Source organism: Oncorhynchus keta, chromosome 21, assembly GCF_023373465.1.
Source record: "Oncorhynchus keta strain PuntledgeMale-10-30-2019 chromosome 21, Oket_V2, whole genome shotgun sequence".
NCBI lineage: Eukaryota > Metazoa > Chordata > Actinopteri > Salmoniformes > Salmonidae > Oncorhynchus > Oncorhynchus keta.
The window spans coordinates 16,468,078-16,487,412 of NC_068441.1; the positions used below are offsets into that span (position 1 = coordinate 16,468,078).

A 19,335-nucleotide genomic window follows, 5' to 3' on the forward strand; every position below is an offset into this window, starting at 1 on the left:
AGTTTAAAGTGGCTAGTGATACATGTATTATATAAAGATGCAGTAGATGATATAGAGTACAGTATATACCCTACATTATTTATATCATATGTATACGTATGTAAACATTAAGTAGCATTGTTTAAAGTGGCTAGTAATATATTTTACATCAATTCCCATCAATTCCCATTATTAAAGTGGCTGGAGTTGAGTCAGTGTGTTGGCAGCAGCCACTCAATGTTAGTGGTGGCTGTTTAACAGTCTGATGGCCTTGAGATAGAAGCTGTTTTTCAGTCTCTCGGTCCCAGCTTTGATGTACCTGTACTGACCTTGCCTTCTGGATGATAGCGGGGTGAACAGGCAGTGGTTCGGGTGGTTGTTGTCCTTGATGATCTTTATGGCCTTCCTGTGACATCGGGTGGTGTAGGTGTCCTGGAGGGCAGGTAGTTTGCCCCCGGTGATGCGTTGTGCAGACCTCACTACCCTCTGGAGAGCCTTACGGTTGTGGGCAGAGCAGTTGCCGTACCAGGCGGTGATACAGCCCGACAGGATGCTCTCGATTGTGCATCTGTAGAAGTTTGTGAGTGCTTTTGGTGACAAGCCGAATTTCTTCAGCCTGAGGTTGAAGAGGCGCTGCTGTGCCTTCTTCACGATGCTGTCTGTGTGGGTGGACCAATTCAGTTTGTCTGTGATGTGTACGCCGAGGAACTTAAAACTTACTACCCTCTCCACTACTGTTCCATCGATGTGGATAGGGGGGTGTTCCCTCTGCTGTTTCCTGAAGTCCACAATCATCTTCTTAGTTTTGTTGACGTTGAGTGTGAGGTTATTTTCCTGACACCACACTCAGAGAGCCCTCACCTCCTCCCTGTAGGCCGTCTCGTCGTTGTTGGTAATCAAGCCTACCACTGTTGTGTCGTCCGCAAACTTGATGATTGAATTGGAGGCGTGCGTGGCCACGCAGTCGTGGGTGAACAGGGAGTACAGGAGAGGGCTCAGAACGCACTCTTGTGGGGCCCCAGTGTTGAGGATCAGCGGGGTGGAGATGTTGTTACCTACCCTCACCACCTGGGGGCGGACCGTCAGGAAGTCCAGTACCCAGTTGCACAGGGCGGGGTCGAGACCCGGGGTCTCGAGCTTGATGATGACTTTGGAGGGTACTATGGTGTTAAATGCTGAGCTGTAGTCGATGAACAGCATTCTCACATAGGTATTCCTCTTGTCCAGATGGGTTAGGGCAGTGTGCAGTGTGGTTGAGATTGCATCGTCTGTGGACCTATTTGGGCGGTAAGCAAATTGGAGTGGGTCTAGGGTCAGGTAGGGTGGAGGTGATATGGTCCTTGACTAGTGAGTGCTACGGGGCGGTAGTCATTTAGCTCAGTTACCTTAGCTTTTTTGGGAACAGGAACAATGGTGGCCCTCTTGAAACATGTGGGAACAGCAGACTGGGATAGGGATTGATTGAATATGTCCGTAAACACACCAGCCAGCTGGTCTGCGCATGCTCTGAGGGCGCAGCTGGAAATGCCGTCTGGGCCTGCAGCCTTGCGAGGGTTAACACGTTTAAATGTTTTACTCACCTCGGCTGCAGTGAAGGAGAGTCCGAATGTTTTGGTTGCGGGCCGTGTCAGTGGCACTGTATTGTCCTCAAAGCGGGCAAAAAAGTTATTTAGTCTGCCTGGGAGCAAGACATCCTGGTCCCTATCCCTATCCATGTTTTTATCCATGTTTTTGAAAGAAAAGCACATTTTTTGTCCATTTAAAATAATACAGAATTGATCAGAAATACAGTGTAGACATTGTTAATGTTGTAAATGACTATTGTAGCTGGAAACAGCTGATTTTTAATGGACTATCTACATAGGCGTACAGAGGCCCATTATCAGCAGCCATCACTCGTGTTCCAATGGCACGTTGTGTTAGCTAATCCAAGTTCATCATTTTAAAAGTCTAATTGATCATTATAAAATCCTTTTGCAATGTTAACACAGCTGAAAACTTTTGTTCTGATTAAAGAAGCAATAAAACTGGCGTTCTTTAGACTAGTTGAGTATCTGGAGCATCAGCATTTGTGGGTTCGATTACAGTTCTGCAGGTACTATTTAATGAAGCTGCCAATTTGTTAAAAAGAAACTTAAATATCACATTTACAATAGTATTCAGACCCTTTACTCAGTACTTTGTTGAAGCACCTGGCAGCAATTACAGCCTCAAGTCCTCTTGGGTATGACACTACAAACTTGACACACCTGTATTTGGGGAGATTCTACCATTCTTCTCTGCAGATCCTCTCAAGCTCTGTCAGGTTGGATGGGGAGCGTCGCTGTCCTGCTATTTTCAGGTCTCCCCAGAGATCTTCGATCGGGTTCATGTCTGAGCTCTGGCTGGGCCACTCAAGGACATTCAGAGACTTGTTCTGAAGCCACTCATGCATTGTCTTGGCTGTGTGCTGGTTGTCCTGTTGGAAGGTGAACCCTTGCCACAGTCTGAGGTTCTGAGCACTCTGGATCAGGTTTTCATCAAGGATCTCTCTGTACTTTGCTCCGTTCATCTTTCCCTCGATCGATCCTGACTAGTCTCCCATTCCCTGTAAAACATCCCCACAGCATGATGATGCCATCACCATGCTTCACCATAGGGATGGTGCCAGATTTCTTCCAGATGTGAAGCTTGGCATTCAGGCCAAAGAGTTCAATTGTGGTTTAATCAGACCAGAGAATCTTGTTTCTCTGGATCTGAGAGTTCATTCGGTGCCTTTTGGCAAACTCCAAGCGGGCTGTCATGTGCCTTTTACTGAGAAGTGGCTTCCGTCTGGCCACTCTACCAATAAGGCCTGATTGGTTGATTGATGCAGAGATGGTTGTCCTTCTGGAAGGTTCTCCCATCTCCACAGAGGAACTCTGGAGCTTTGTTAGAGTGACCATTTGGTTCTTGGTCACCTCCCTGACCAAGGCCATTCTCCCCCGATTGCTCAGTTTGGCTGGGCGGCCAGCTCTAGGAAGAGTCTTGGTGGTTACAAACTTCTTCCATTTTAGAATGATGGAGTCCACTGTGTTCTTGGGGACCTTCAATGCAGCAGAAATGTTTTGGCACCCTTCCCCAGATCTGTGCCTCGCCACAATCCTGTCTCGGAGCTCTACGGACAATTCCTTTGACCTCATGGCCTGGTTTTTGCTCTGACATGCGCTGTCAACTGTGGGACCTTATATATACAGGTGTGTCTTTCCAAATCATGTCCAATCAATTAAATGTACCACAGGTGGACTCCAATCAAGTTGTAGAAACATCAAGGATGATCAATGAAAACAGGATGCACCTGAGCTCAATTTCAAGTCCCATAGCAAAGGGTCTGAATACTTATGTAAATAAAGTCTCTTTTTTATTTTTTTATAAATTAGGAAAAATCTAAAAACCTGTTTTCGCTTTGTCATTATGGGGTATTGTGTGTAGCTAGATGAGAGAAACAATTCATTTAATACATTTTTGAATAAGGCTGTAACGTAACAAAATGTGGAAAAAGTCAAGGGTTCTGAATACTTTCCGAATGCACTGTACATTTACGTCACATTTATGTTGGGAGTATATTGTGCTTTGCGTTACTTACCACTGATTAAGAAATGAATATGTTTTTCCTCATAACTTTAAAACCCAATTATTAAAATGTTAACTGAATCCAGTTTGTAAACTTGTTTAAATAGATGGAACAAAATCTATTTTCGTATCTATGATAACATTGTGAGGAGTATCATACTTGGGTAGAATGTATTAAACATATGAACCTTTTGGGGGATATTTCACTCAACAATACCCCAACAGATGATGTAATGTACAATTAAAAAAATACAAATGTATTTACATTTTTCAAAAGTGCATAAACAAATCTTTGGTAGGTGCTTTAAATTATAGAGTACATACCAATCAAACATGCTCAGAAGCAACTCAATCCTACATCCACTCAACATTATCCAGCTAATGTACAGACAGTAGCTGACATGCATGCATACTCCAGATATGAGTAAAATTATTATTAGGGTTGCCAAACCTGTGAACAGTGTTGAAGACATGGAATTTGAAATGCCAGTATAATTTGTTTATATATTAAATACGGTATGTCTTGAGGGAAACACACTACCGGTCAAAAGTTTTAGAACACCTACTCAATCAAGGTTTTTTTTTTTTTTTTTTTCCCTATTTCCTACATTGTAGAATAATAAACTTTTGACTGGTACTGTCTATGTGTTCCACTATCTCATGGCCTGTCATATGTTTTTGTTTAACAAACTTAGCTAATGTATTTACATCCTTCTCAATTCTAAATAAACAGTATACACTCTTCGTTCTGTAAGTGTTGGATAGCAGCGTATGCAGGTGACCAAGGTGTTGGGGGTGGGAGACTATCTCGGCCTCTCCCAGTGGGAACAGGGTCCAAAGACTGTGCAGTTAATATGGACCATTCGCCCAAAGGTCATTTCCAGCTCTGCTAGCTCAGCAGCCTCAGATCAGGGGACATGAATCGACTACTTTCAGTGGGGCCTCTCTCCAGCATGGCCTGGAGGTAGCTCTGTACTCTCTCTACTACAGTATGTGTGGGACGCAAAGAGAGAAATCAGCCTGCTGCAATCGCCCATTTGACTTACATACCTTCCTAAACTGGACAACTGTATGGGACTTATAATTCTATCGATAAAGATTCAATTGACCTCCATATATCACTGGATAAACAAAGTACTCATGCAGTAGTTACTCTAGAATGCTGAAGCATTATCTTAAGAAGTGCTGTACTTGGGAGGTCAGGTTCAGGTTTGTGGCGACTGACCCATGAGAGTGAGGATAGGCTTGTCATCCTTTGCAAGGTCTGAGATCTGTCGCTCGAGCCCGTCTTCACTGTCCTGAGGCAGAGTTGGTCCTCCCTACGTGATCAGAGCCTCCTTCACCTGCACAAGCACCTGCTTCCCCAGCCCGAGCAACACCCCCTGCAGGTCAAAGTCCCTGAGCGCACCAGAGAGACTGGTGTCAAACATCCATTCTGCAGGATAAGGATTTAAGGAACTCTCACAATCGATTGTACTTACTGTATTATTTGTTTTTTTTCAAATGTTTTTGGGGGGGTTACGTTAACTATGGGCTATTTCTTGAGCCTGCAGAATCTGGGGTTTGTTGCATATGTTTACACAGCAGCAGTTAGGCTCTTTTGTCAACTTCCCTGTTTGGTCAAACATTACCTGCGCCCAGAGACAGCCAGTAAACCCCCCCCATCTCTTACCTCCAGCAGGGCAGTGATGGTCTGCTTGAGTTTACCTACAAACTCCTACGAAGAAAAAACAGCGTCCCCATGCTGTGTGCTGGTCAACAGCAGAACTGATGCCTCAAGAACTAGCGGGCTCAGTCTCTGTTCCAGCACCTCCAAGCGGGCTCTGTCCATCAGAACTGTCTGTGGAGGGAGAGGATAAATTTGAACATGAGCTACTATAACTATTTTTTACCATTTATGTGGGGTTTCACCTCCACATAAATTATTGTAGGGTAATCTAAGTCTATTGTCATTTCCTTGTTGAAAATTGCTTCAACCACCTTCCTGGATTAGATTCACCACTAAACTGCATGAACTGTCAATATGCTTATTGTGCCACTATGAAAACAGAACCAAGAGGGTCCTGTTGTTTGATTACCTCAGGGTAGGTCTGGTTGTTGGGTCCCAGCTCAGCAGACGCAGGTGAGCCCTGTCCAGAAAAGATGTAGGACTGACTGGCCTGGGAGTCCCAGGATCAAGGTCTGACTGGGCACTGACCGATGCCTCCACTTGTGCTGCCACCTGAAGTCAAACGTTGGTATTGTCCATGAACTCTAGTTAGAAAGGTTTATTAAATTACTTCAAAACCAGCAAAATAAACAACAAAAACACATGGATACACTTCCTTCAGGATGTTAGGAGCATGTCAGTATTGACAGGACTGAAATGTTTTTAAGTGTAGATTTACTCCAAGCACCTTGTCTCACTCACCTGGCTGCTTCAACAGGTTCTCGTGGAACGTGGCTTGCTCGTACTGGACAGCTTGCTGCATGAGATGAGGCTCTGAACAGTAAAGTTGACCATGTTTGTCTTCATCAGGCCAAGGACTCAGAAGATCGCCCTGTTAGTCAGGAAAGGAAAATATTTCTTAGCATCAAACCAAATGTAGGCCCAGGTCCATTTCTGGACGTGTGGACCATAGCCAGGGTAATTATGATTAGAGCAGTGGAGGCTGCTGAGGGTAGACTGGCTCATAATAATGGCTGGAACCATGGGTTGGATGCATTTGATACCATTCCACCTATTCCGCTACAGCCATTACCACGAGCCAGTCCTCCCCAATTAAGATGCCACCAACCTCCTGTGGATGAGAGGAATATTCTGGGAAGAAACTTCTGAGTTGAACTATTTTGAGATTTAGTCTTTCACAAGGTAACTTGGTTACATTTCAATATCTGATATGATACATTTAAACTTTTTTTAACCATAAAATAAGTTCATTGAGTCTGTCCCTCACCTGAGGAGCTCCACTGTGTCCGATAAGTCCTGATCTCTGGGTCTCGTTTAGGGGCACACAGGGAGGCCATGGTATTGATGATGTAGCCTGACAGTCTTTGCAGGACCAGGGCCCCATGATCTGCCTGCTGCTGGATCAGATCCAGGTCCAGAACCTCCTCCACTTGAGCCCTCAGACCGCACATGGCCTGGCAGGAGCAGGGACAGCACAGTCTGACCACACAGGAGACAACCACACAGTGGGTCACTTAAATTAACATCTAGGTATTGCTACTTTTTCACTGTCGATGCTGAGAAACTGAGGTGGAGGGTGTAATATTCTTATGTGTAAACATTCTGAATTGTAATTGGATGCATTTTACCGCCGTATCATACTGTGCTATGATTGGTTAAGATCACCAAAATGGTTAGGTCATGGTCAGTTTGATCCTGGTTGGCGATACGTGAACATGCCAGTTATAGCTAGCAAATAAAGAGCTACGTTAAGAAATATCCTGTTGTACTGCATTTTATTATTTTGTACGAAGCGTGCAAAACAAGACAGAGGGTACACGACCATATTTACAGTTTTCACTTCTTGTAGCAGAATGACTACATGGGTATAGTCTGGAGGGCTGCATGAAAGCTGCTCACGAAGACAGTTCACCGTGCTTTCTGGGACTATGTCAGTCACTCTCCCTTCCAAGCTAAAAGGAAATGAAAAAAAATCTGTGACTTCAAAGTGACTGAAATATTTATTTAGACAGGAATTGTGTGTTTCATAGCTTGACTTCTTACCGGTCTTTGGGTGGGCTGGTCTGTCTGAAGACTAAGTCTCTGTTTATCACTATCTCATGTGCAAGGTTGAGATTGGTAACACAATTCTCCAAATCCATCAGCCTAGTGGTTAAAGTGTTGGGCCAGTAACTGAAAGGTAGCTGGATTGAATCTCCAAGCTGACAAAGTAAAAATGTGTTGTTCTACCCCTGAACAATGGAGTTAACCCACTGTTCCCCCGTAGGCTGTCATTGTAAATTAGAATCTGTTCTTAACTGACTTGCCTAGTTAAATAAAGGTTAAATTAAATATATATATATCAGAGTGATGGTTTGGGAGGGCTCCCTGGAACATTGACACACATAGAGAGAGAACTAAACATAGTGCACTTTGAATACCAACAAAATTACATAATATGAATATATAGGCTACCAATGATAGGAAAATGGTGAGTGTATACCTGTTGGGGAGACAAGGCACTTCACAGCATGTTGCCTCCCCGATCCATGATTGGGTTTGCATTCTGCATGACTAGACCAATAAAAATAAAGTCATTATATTCTCATACTCTCACTTTTGTCTGTAATGCATATTCACCATCAACAAAATGGGGTATAATGTCATACTGCATTTTGGTTAGTTTATTAAACTATTTCGAGAACCAAACTCACTTACCAGCACTTGTGTTGAGTCTTCAGATAACGTTAGTAAATCAGAGTAAAGTTGCAAATTATACACACACGATAAAATGCAACAGTATAGCACATGAATGTATCAGGGATGTGCATTTACTTTATTTATTTAACAAGGAAGGGCTCATTGAGATTTGAAATCACTTTTTCAAGAGCATCCTGGCCAAGATAAGCAGCACCAAGTCATTACACAATTACAGACAGACAACATGAAAAACTACAAGTAACCTAGTAAAAACCATAGAATTCACAAGAGTATAACAGAATCATAAAACAGCAAATTAAAATCATTAACAGGTCAGGGAATCAGCCTCACAATCCTTCATCAGTGATTTAAAAACACCAATCAGGAGGAGTTCTTCCAGGAGTATTTTGTAAGGCGTTCCAAGGCGATGGCGCAGAGTACATAAAAGCCCTTTACCAAATTCAGTTCGGACATTTGGAACATTTAGCAGGATAAAGACCTGAGAACGAAGAGAGTACCCACCACATTTCTGAACAATAGAAATGGGCAGATAAAATTATACTTAAAACACAAAATGGCTTTGTAAATAAAAGTATACCAGTGACTAAGCATAGGAGTGACTAGAGAAGACCAGCCAACCCTGGTATACAAAGTGCAGTGGTGCGTAAGGGTTTTGCAGTTTATAAATACAATAATAATAATTATTATTATTAATTATTATTATTATTATTATTATTATTATAAATACATGTAAATAAATCTCAATGAGCCAGGGTAAAGGGTGTCAATTGATCTCAAACACTGAGCGGTAGCATTCATGATACGTACAATGTATCATCAGCGCAACAACGTTTAAAATCGGACCAAACCATTGCAAGTGCGGGAGACTTTATTCATGAAGGTTATATACAGTGCCTTGCGAAAGTATTCGGCCCCCTTGAACTTTGCGACCTTTTGCCACATTTCAGGCTTCAAACATAAAGATATAAAACTGTATTTTTTTGTGAAGAATCAACAACAAGTGGGACACAATCATGAAGTGGAACGACATTTATTGGATATTTCAAACTTTTTTAACAAATCAAAAACTGAAAAATTGGGCGTGCACCACACTGTCATTTAGAAACCTTTAGCAACAAATCAACCTGCTTCCAGCAACTTACCCTGAAAATTAGTTGGCAACACTGTGTGCCTTTCCAGTTCAGCCCCGAGACTGTGCGAGCCGACAGCAATTTTTTTACAATTAGGAATGGTACAAAAGTTCACCTTTATGTATAATATTACCAGGAAATAAGCAAAGCGGAAATGTTCTTGAGTCAATTTTTTAAAGCACACCAGACAGGTGTGAAACCTGGTTTGAATGTCTATGGTGTGATCGTAAACATGGCAAGTAAACTCAGCAAAAAAAGAAACGTCCTCTCACTGTCAACTGCGTTTATTTTCAGCAAACTTAACATGTGTAAATATTTGTATGAACATAAGATTCAACAACTGAGACATAAACTGAACAAGTTCCACAGACATGTGACTGACAGAAATGGAATAATGTGTACCTGAACAAAGGGGGGGGTGGTCAAAATGAAAAGTCAGTATCTGGTGTGGCCACCAGCTCCATTAAGTACTGCAGTGCATCTCCTCCTCATGGACTGCACCAGACTTGCCAGTTCTTGCTTTGAGATGTTACCCCACTCTTCCACCAAGGCACCTGCAAGTTCCCTGACAATTCTGGAGGGGGGGAACAGCCCTCACCCTCCGATCCAACAGGACACAGACGTGCTCAATGGGATTGAGCATCTTTCTTTTGGTGTTTTTTTCGCTGGCCATGGCAGAACACTGATATTGCTGTCTTGCAGGAAATCAAGCACAGAAAGAGCTGTATGGCTGGTGGCATTGTCATGCTGGAGGGTCACGTCAGGATGAGCCTGCAAGAAGGGTACCACATGAGGGAGGAGGATGTCTTCCCTGTAACGCACTGTGTTGAGATAGCCTGCAATGACAAGCTCAGTCCGATGACAAGCTCAGTCCGATGATGCTGTGACAACGCCCCACACCATGACGGACCCTCCACCTCGATCCCGCTCCAGAGTACAGGCCTGGGTGTAACGCTCATGCATTCGACGATAAACGTGAATCCGACCATCACCCCTGTTGAGACAAAACCCCGACTTGTCAGTGAAGAGCACTTTTTGCCAGTCCGGTCTGGCACAGCGACGGTGGTTTGTGCCCATAGGCACAACGACGTGGTTGCCGGTGATGTCTGGTGAGGACCTGCCTTTCAACAGGCTACAAGGATTGTGTATTCCTGGTGTAGCTCAGGCAGTTGTTGTACCTGTCCCACAGGTGTGATGTTCGGATGTACCGATCCTGTGCAGGTGTTCTTACACGTGATTTGCCACTGCGAGGGCGATCAGCTATCCGTCCTGTCTCCCTGTAGCGCTGTCTTCGGTGTCTCAGTATGGACATTGCAATCTCTTGCCCTGGCCACATCTGCAGTCCTCATGTGTCCTTGCAGCATGCCTAAGGCACATTCACGCAGATGAGCAGGGACCCTGGGCATCTTTCTTTTGGTGTTTTTCAGTCAGTAGAAAGGCCTCTTTTAGTGTCCTAAGTTATCATAACTGTGACCTTAATTGCCTACCGTTTGTAATCTGTTCCCCAGTTGCATGTTCATTAATTATGGTTCTTTGAACAAGCATGGGAAACTGTGTTTAAACCCATTACAATGAAGATATGTGAAGTTATTTGGTTTAGAAGTGACTGACATATGGCTAAGCCTAAAAGCAAAACCCCAGACCACACATCACTTTGAGTGATAAGGATTCACCAATCGTAACACTAGGACTAAAATAATCCCAAATCACTGATCAATTCTTCCCGCGCACTGAATGATGACATTTGTCTGCCACATATCCTAACTATTCAATTGCATATATTATAATTGAAAGACTTGAAAGCAGCCACTATTAACGTATTCAATACACCAACCTATTCAATATTCAAACCCACTGTACTTCAATTGTTGTACAATCACTACCCTTTCAGCACCACTAGAGGACAGGCTACATTTGTGACCATATAATTCAGATAAATATGTTACCATGTACTTACACTAATACATGTCCCATGTAATAATGATACAAGACAGCAGGAAGGAAGGAGAATCTTTCAGAGTTCTGGAGACAACTGCAATCCATCCAGAGGACTATGTGCGATCAGTGAAGCTACTGGTCTTGTTACTGTACTGACATGCCATAATATCAAACTCAAGCAAATATAGATTTTAACACAAAAATAAAAACATACAACTGACTATGTTGCAGATTTATCATTGGAAAATGTTGTGTAACAAATTCAGTACTTCGATAAATACAGGCATTTGAAAAAGCATCATCTCAAACAATTAAAAACACAATTGACCATTCATCACATGACAAGCATACAATATTTTTTTTAAATAAAAACACTAAAAAGACACCTTCCCCAAGCCATGATATTTACATGTTTGCATATTTCAAAATACTTAATTTGTATATAAAACATTATGGATAACTTAAAAGCAAATACAAGCATGTAATTCCTTAAAGGTAGCTTTAGACTCATACAGATCTTGACAACTCACCAAACCAAATATTTGAATTTCAAACCCAATCAAGTAATGTTGGTTGTATTAATTTAAACTATGGAGAAGAGAACCAATCATTTTAAGTGCTAGTGGAATAAAAGAGGTATGATGGTGAACATCCAGTGAGTTCATTGAGTTATGCATCTTTTCAGCCTTGTGGTCAACCCATAGATAGCATGGGTCAACCCTACAGTCATAGAAGACCTCACAGGATGTGAAATCTCACCCAGGAATAAATAAAGGCATGGCATCTTGGTAAATCACATTTGGAAAGAAGATCGTCTCTCTAGGCCCATAAAATGTACAGAGAAAGTATCAATGTCACAAAGTAACAGAGTAAACTGCTCTGAGCACAGTGAAATGCCATGCAGTGTATAGTTGCTGATCATTATGAAATGGAGCTAAGCATCTGTTGTATAAGACTCAAACTGGTGACTGGCTTTCATTTGTTCCCTGACAAACATACTGTACACGTACGGCTGTCAATAACATCAGATCAGCACCAAAATAAAACATACCACAATGATAATTAAAAATCACAATTATACTTCAGAAGAAAGTAATGCAGATATACCCACATTTTCACATCTTTTCCTACAAGCTCAAATATATCCTTGCAGTGCTTTTAGCACTATTTGTGCCATTACTCTAACGCAGTCAGTCCATTAAAGTATTTCCCTGGAAACTTCTCCTTGACAACCAATGAAATGACCAGTTGTCCACCTGTCTGCAGGCCATGGATAAATGTACCATGAAGGAGCCAATCCAAAGGTGGGATGAAAAATGGTAGTGCAGAGGTAAGGTAGTCATCAGTGCGATGGCGACATGTTTAATCTTGTCCCAGAGTATGACTCCTTCCCACCAAACACAGACTAACACGCACACAGACATACACAAATGCACACACAAATGCAAACACATCAGCACCATATCAACCCATCATGGCTAAGAGTCTTTGAGCATGTTGATGCTTGCGTAGATCTTAAGTGCAGGTCCCAGTTTAATGTTCATGGCACTCATAAGGTGGTCCTCTTTCAGTAGGAGCATGGCCTGCCCGTCTATCTCCTGAGTGCGGAACTCATCTGCTATCTCCTGGCAGCCTAGGAACAAGCCACAGCGAACCCATTAAATAAATGATCTAACGTCATAGACAAGCATGAACACTGTCTACATAAGACAATCCACTGAGGAATTAATAAACGTTACTAATCCCCAGAGGGGAAATAAGCTTACTATCATCACATCATCATGCCTACAGAAGAATATAGTTATGGTGTAGGCCTAAGCTAAATACTGTATTTATGATACTTACCTGGAAGGGAGCGAATGAACTCGTATACTTCCTCCACATTCCACTTGGTGGGGTCGTTTGGCAGGAAGTGCTGAGTGAGGAGAGGCAGCTCTCGGCTCCGGGTGGACTCCTGGTCCGAGCCTCTCCCTGCCAGGAGGGACACCGCCTGGGGTGCTGGTGGCCCTGAGCTGGCTGCTGACAGGGGCGACGGAGGCTCCTCATAGCTGGACATGTCAGAGCAGGGGCTGGACTCTTCCTGGCTGGGTTGGGAGGGAATCGGGGAGGACACTGAACCCCCCTGGGTCTGCTGAGGCATAGGGGACAGCTTCTGAAACACAAAACCCATGAGTCAGCTCTGGTGTCACTGAGGGGAGCATGTTTGTTCACAGAGGAGCTGTGATGTCAGTGGAGAAGTAGGAGATTATCCTACCTGCTTCTTAGAATCGATACTTTGGTGGCCGCTGTTGTGTGACCTTCTGTGCCAGCGGTTGGATGTTTTGCTCCTTTCTGGATGGAAAAGGCCTATCCGCTTCCTGCAACCAACATTATACCTGTTCCACAACAAGGATAATAGTTATGTCCACTCCCATCCCACATCTCAAAGCAACACTACTGAGGAGCTCTGACCATGATGGATTTAACCCACTGAAAGGATCTAAACATTCTACATCTATCTGCATTGCTTGCAGTTTGGGGTTTTTAGGCTGGGTTTCTGTATAAGCACTGTGACATCTGCTCTTTGTAAAAAGGGCTTTATGAATACATTTGATTGATTAGAAATGGTACCCCAAATGTGAATTACCTTTTTGCACACACCATGGAACAAAACCGTTTTGACCCCTTGAATTTGTAGGCAAAGTCCACCCAGCCACAGAATTCACAGCTCAGTTTGGGAGAATCTGAATCTTCTTGGTCTTTTAATTCTGTGGACAAATCAAAATAATTCCATGAAAGATCCACATCTCTTACATTGTTATGAAGCTGTAGCACTTAGAAAGTCCATGTGTTGCTTGCCAAATAAGATGGCTTCAATCACTCCATACATGACGTCCCTTACCTTGAGGGGTCAGCTCCTCTGTCTCAGAGTCTGTGGTGTTGGTGGGGTTACTAACAGGAGTCTTGTCGGGGTCAGAGGAGAGCTGCTCATGCAGCTTCTTTGGGCTGTCCATCATCACAGGCAACCGCTCAATCTGGGGAAGACAACATGTGATGGCTTAATGGCACTCTTTCCAAGCTATTTATTTTAATTTTTTTATTTTACCTTCATTTAACTAGGCAAGTCAGTGAAGAACAAATTCTTATTTTCAATGATGGCCTAGGAACAGTGGGTTAACTGCCTGCTCAGGGACAGAACGACAGATTTGTACCTTGTCAGCTCGGGGATTTGATCTTGTAACCTTCCGGTTACTAGTCCAACGCTCTAACCACTAGGCTATCCTGCCACCCCTATGACAGCAATACAATGGCAAACTAACAATGCTGTGTCCATAAGCTATAATAAAGCCTGCGCAGCAAACATCCACTAGGAAACAGAGTTGTTAATTGATAAGTCAAATAGGCACAGTCACTCAAGTGTGTATCAACATTTTGCGCCCCACCTCTCTCAAAAATATCACTTAATTGTGGTCTTAACATCTGTGTGCCTTCTTTCACAGACATCTCTGTATGGAACAATATTTGACTACAGAAGGCTATTAGAATTTATGACCAAGGCAAACAATAGTAAGACATTGCCATTTGTCATTGCTTAGCACAGAGAGTGATGTTGCATGATTGTTTGTGTTTGTTGCTATTAGGAATATGCCCCTGTGGGAAATCACTCTAGAGATAGTGGCATGTTGTTTACTCCTAGCTGCTAAGGAGTACCATGGGAGAAGGCACTTACAGGGAAGGGTTCAGCTCCCTCCTGGATGACAAAGCCCTCAATGACGTGGGTGAGGACCTGGGGCTTGACGATAGCCTGGGGTGGCTTGTTCTCTCCATTCTGTGGGATGCTCCCTGTCAGAGTGGGCGCCTCGTTCTCATTTCCCGAGGTCATGGCTGGAGGTGGAGTCCCAGGTGCAGCATTCACACTGTTGGTAGTAGTGACTCCTGCCAATTACAAATTAAGAGGAGCAGATAACGCATGGCATCATTCAATGATGTGGCCCACGTGTACTCAATGTTTTAGAATGTATTCATGTCACTTTAATTGAGCTACAATATTATTTCACGGTGTGTACTACTGTTGTCTTCTCTAGTCATTCAAGTACTAATGTAAATAATTATATCGATCATCCACCTGTCAAATCCTGTGTAAGGGGCCCATTTCCATTACCAAGCGTTTGTAATGTAACACTCACAAGATACATTTTCATCAGTAAGTAATGCGTATCAGGATATCAAAATACGAAAACGGCGCAGTTGTTGAAGTAGTAACCTATGCATGAAAACAACAAACGCTTCCGTGGCTGTTTGCAAAAATGTTAAAACCCTTAAAAGTACTGATCAAGTTCAACAACTGTTCCATTTCAAAAGGGAAATAAGAATTGGCTCACCTAAATTCTTCCTGCCGCTTCACTTGTGCTTTTATCCGATTCAATACACAAGCACGCGCTATGGCCTGCCTCTCTCTTTCAAAGCAATAACTGTACTACAAAGAACGCAATACAGAACAGAGACACTCGCTCGATCGAGCCCTGCACCAATGGTGAGAGGTGGGCAGAGCAGAATAATTAAATACTTCAAAAAGGTACCGCCCTCTCTTTTTCCTCCATAGACATGTACTCTGCACTTATACTCTAACAATTAGACACATGAAAATAAAAACACTTCACTTATGTTGACAGACACATTTCTGGTTCTTCTCACGTGAATAATCTCAGCCCTGCTAATTCACAGGGCTCACGTCTATCTGAGCAACTACTGACACACAGGAACCGCTCTTTAGTCTTTATACAAATGCAGGTCCTGTGACCCAATGTAGCATAAAATTCCACAATTGCAAACTAAAAGAAACCTTCATTCTCTTTATAAGGAAACATACTACAGGAACAAAATATGGTTTAAGTAAGCATAATAAATACCAGGAGCAGTTGGCTATATTCTGCAACTTTGGGTTATGTTCAACCACACAGTAGGCTCTGAATGTGTTGCAATCTGGTCCAAGCAGAGAGCCAGAGGTCCTGCCTCTATTTTTAGACATCAAAGATGACTGTCTGTTTATTTTGAACCTCAGTGGCAAGCGGATCGCCTCGACTATGCATTCACACCCAAGCACTAGTCAGAAAAAGAGCCTTGTGGCTTTACATATTTCACTTTTACAAGAACAGTAGCAATAAAAACGGAACCTTTTAATATGATCTGCATGTTCAGCATTTTGAATGAGGGAGAGTTTAAGACTACTACCATCATAAAACACATTTTCCATTTGACTAAAAGATTAAAGCACAATATTTTTGTCCGTAACAAATTTGACATTTAACTCTCCCCGACAGGAACACCGTGTCCACTGCTCCTCAATGGTTCCATTGGGGATAACCAGACAAGATTCCTCATCCCTGACCAAAGCCACGAGCACAGCTGACAAACATTAAGAACAGATCTGCCTCCAAACCTGGTGCATAATTTATCAACTGTGTGTAAATGTCTTACTGAATTAGGGCATATGTGACCCGTTTCAGGAAACTAGGAGTATATCGCGGGTCACTACGTCACAGGAGAGCCGTTTGAACTTAAATGTTTTTTCATCAAAAGGTGTTTTTGTGGCAGAAATGCCTTCTCGAACATGTGAACTTTCATGTGTCTTAATAACAAACGTGTATGCCATCTGTATATACAAATACAATTGTTAAATTACAAGCATAGTTGGTTTAGCAACAGAAAAAGCAGGAACCTTCCCGCTAGTCATGATTGGCTGAGAATGAGTGGGCTGGACATGCCGAGAGACGAGTTTGGATTGGTCTGCCATATAGCACGCGTCTGTCCATTTGAGCTGGTCAGTATGTCTAGGTAATCCTGTTTAACACAGCTTTAATTTTTTTTCACCACGTAGTAAAACTGCATAAGTGTTGCTCTCCACTTTATGGAGGACCAAGTTTTGAAATCAGTGGAATTTGAGTATGATAGCTAAGGAGATGGAGAAAACAACAGTCTCCTGATTACATCTTCAAACTAAGGGCAACCATGGCATCCAACAGGAGACGCATCCATCCAAGATATATACAGCTAAGATAGCCTAGCTAGCTACATTTTCAGATATTACACGTTTCTCATTTTGACAGAAATTGGTTTCATTTCAAGTTAGTGTACTATTAGCTAGCTAACGTTACCTGTATGATCTTATTATTCATATCTCAGAACCATTTGCTTGGCCAGTTATAGCCTAATGTTAGCTAGCTAACATTGAACCTGGTTGGTTAGCTACCTGCAGATTCATGCAGGGTAGTAACGTCATGAGTTGTGATTATGGTTCATTGTTTAGCTAGCTTGCCACTATGCAAGTAACCATTTCGGTGTGTTCGATTTCAGAGCAATCTTGTGTGCCACAGCATAGAATAACTGGTGAATTTACAAACACTCAACACCCGTTGAATATAACCGGTGTCAATAAATGTTGACAGAAAAAGCGTAATTCAATTGTTGCAAGAAGCACAGTCACTGACGCTCCGGATAACATGAAAACAACTTAACCAGCTCTACCAGGTTGAGTAAAATGGTCTGAGTATTGGTGGGGGCTAAAACTTAAAAGGGTGTGAATGATGCTGAAGGGGTGTAGACAAAAGAAGAGCTCTCCAGTAGGTACCAACACGTTCAAGGCCATTTTATCAAAAGTGAAGTTACAGGTTTATCAACTTTCAAATTTTGCTACATAAGACCGACGAATCAAGGCGGTCGGTTACATGTCTAGATTCTAGGATTTTCTGGTGCAAAACATTATTGGGATTTATCCCATGGAACATACAGTATGAGTGTGGAAAGCTGTCATCAAGGCAAAGGGTGGCTACTTTGAAGAATCTAAAATATATATTTGACTTGCAACACTTTCTTGGTTATTGCACGATTATACATATAATCCAAGATGGCGTAGCAGTGCAGTGCAGATGCGGTTTGTTGTCCTCTCGTTTACTTTTTGCATTTGTCTTTTTTGTATATATTCCAATTTATTTTTCAATCTCTTTTTCCATTTTAAAATTAAATATACCTTCCAGTAACCCGCCTCACTCAATCTGACAAGGATCCGCTATTTTTCTAGACCCTATAGCAATAACTTTCCTCAGAAGGTAGCCAGCTAATTAGCTAAGTTACTAGCTATTTAGTCATTGTTAAAACACTGCTGGCGGCCTTTACCCTCTGCTCAGGCACCAACCGTTTTTTTTAGCCTGGATAATACCTGCCAGCCTCGGACTGTTTTTCTCCACTATAACACCAGATTCCTGCCGTAAACCCTGGACCATTGATCATCACAGCTAGCTAGCCCCGAAGCTAGCCCTGAGCCAGGCGCATCTCCCGGCTACCAAACTAAATTATCACAACTGCAATACCTCTTTCGCCATCTGGCCCGGTCCCTTCGTCGACACGGTGCCCCTCCGTACCAACACGACTGGTCCGCAGACATAATTCCATCAGCTGTCCGGCCTTAGCCGGACGACGGAGCAGGCGCTTCTACTTACCCCGGACTGCTAACTTTAAAACGCTGTGTCTTCCGTGTGCTAGCTTAGTAACGACTACCTAGCGGCTTCCCCGTTTCATCTATTGCTGTACACTGGACCCTATGATCACTTGGCTACTTAGCTGATGCCTGCTGGACTATCACGGTACTCCACTTTGTTTACCTGTTGGCACTAGCCCCGAACTCAGGCCCTGTATGTAGTTAACCGACCCTCTCTGCCCATTCATCGCCATTTTACCTGTTGTCTTCCCTGATTAACGGTTCTTGTCTCACCCGTTGTTGACTAAGCTGACTCTCCCAATCAACACCTGTGATTGCTTTATGTCTCTCTCAAATGTCAATATGCCTTGTATACTGTTGTTTAGGATAATTATCATTGTTTTAGTTTACTGCGGAGCCCCTAGTCTCACTGTACATGCCTTAGATACCTTTGTCCCACCTCCCACACATGCGGTGACCTCACCCAGTATAACCAGCGTGTCCAGAGATGCAACCTCTCATATCATCACTCAGTGCCTGGGTTTACCTCCACTGTACCTGCACCCCACCATACCCCTGTCTTCACATTATGCCCTGAATCTATTATACCACGCCCAGAAATCTGCTCCTTTTATTCTCTGTCCCCAACGCACTAGACAACCAGTTTTGCAAGCCTTTAGCTGTACCCTCATCCTACTCCTCCTCTGTTCCTCAGGTGATGTGGAGGCTAACCCAGGGCCTGCGTGTCCCCAAGCACACTCATTTGTTGACTTCTGTAATCAAAAGAGCCTTGGTTTCATGCATGTTAACATCAGAAGCTTCCTCCCTAAATTTGTTTTACTCACTGCTTTAGCACACTCCGCCAGCCCTGATGT

At 43.0% G+C, this 19,335-nt stretch overlaps 2 protein-coding genes across 6 annotated transcripts in view; both read right to left on the minus strand.

Moving 5' to 3' along the window:
- Nucleotides 1-4,878: 4,878 nt before the first annotated feature.
- On the minus strand, nucleotides 4,879-7,380 carry LOC118399858 (T-complex protein 11 X-linked protein 1-like). Its single transcript, XM_052474556.1, is given in 6 exon segments — nucleotides 4,879-5,451; nucleotides 5,981-6,052; nucleotides 6,055-6,096; nucleotides 6,507-6,718; nucleotides 6,949-7,191; nucleotides 7,283-7,380. Coding segments are annotated over 6 exon segments (831 nt in total). The 3' UTR covers nucleotides 4,879-5,287.
- A 3,844-nt stretch (nucleotides 7,381-11,224) lies between these two features.
- The window catches only part of LOC118400182 (polyhomeotic-like protein 2), a 45,906-nt gene continuing 37,795 nt past the window's right edge, over nucleotides 11,225-19,335 (minus strand). For all 5 annotated transcript variants that reach the window (XM_035796760.2, XM_035796764.2, XM_035796763.2 and 2 more), the window contains exons 10-15: nucleotides 14,717-14,922; nucleotides 13,889-14,021; nucleotides 13,634-13,754; nucleotides 13,262-13,382; nucleotides 12,853-13,159; nucleotides 11,225-12,640 (exon numbers count right to left, since the gene is read on the minus strand). In XM_035796760.2, coding sequence (XP_035652653.1) covers nucleotides 12,486-12,640; nucleotides 12,853-13,159; nucleotides 13,262-13,382; nucleotides 13,634-13,754; nucleotides 13,889-14,021; nucleotides 14,717-14,922 — 1,043 coding nt within the window. In that variant the 3' untranslated portion in view covers nucleotides 11,225-12,485. The remainder of the gene's footprint in view (nucleotides 12,641-12,852; nucleotides 13,160-13,261; nucleotides 13,383-13,633; nucleotides 13,755-13,888; nucleotides 14,022-14,716; nucleotides 14,923-19,335) is intronic.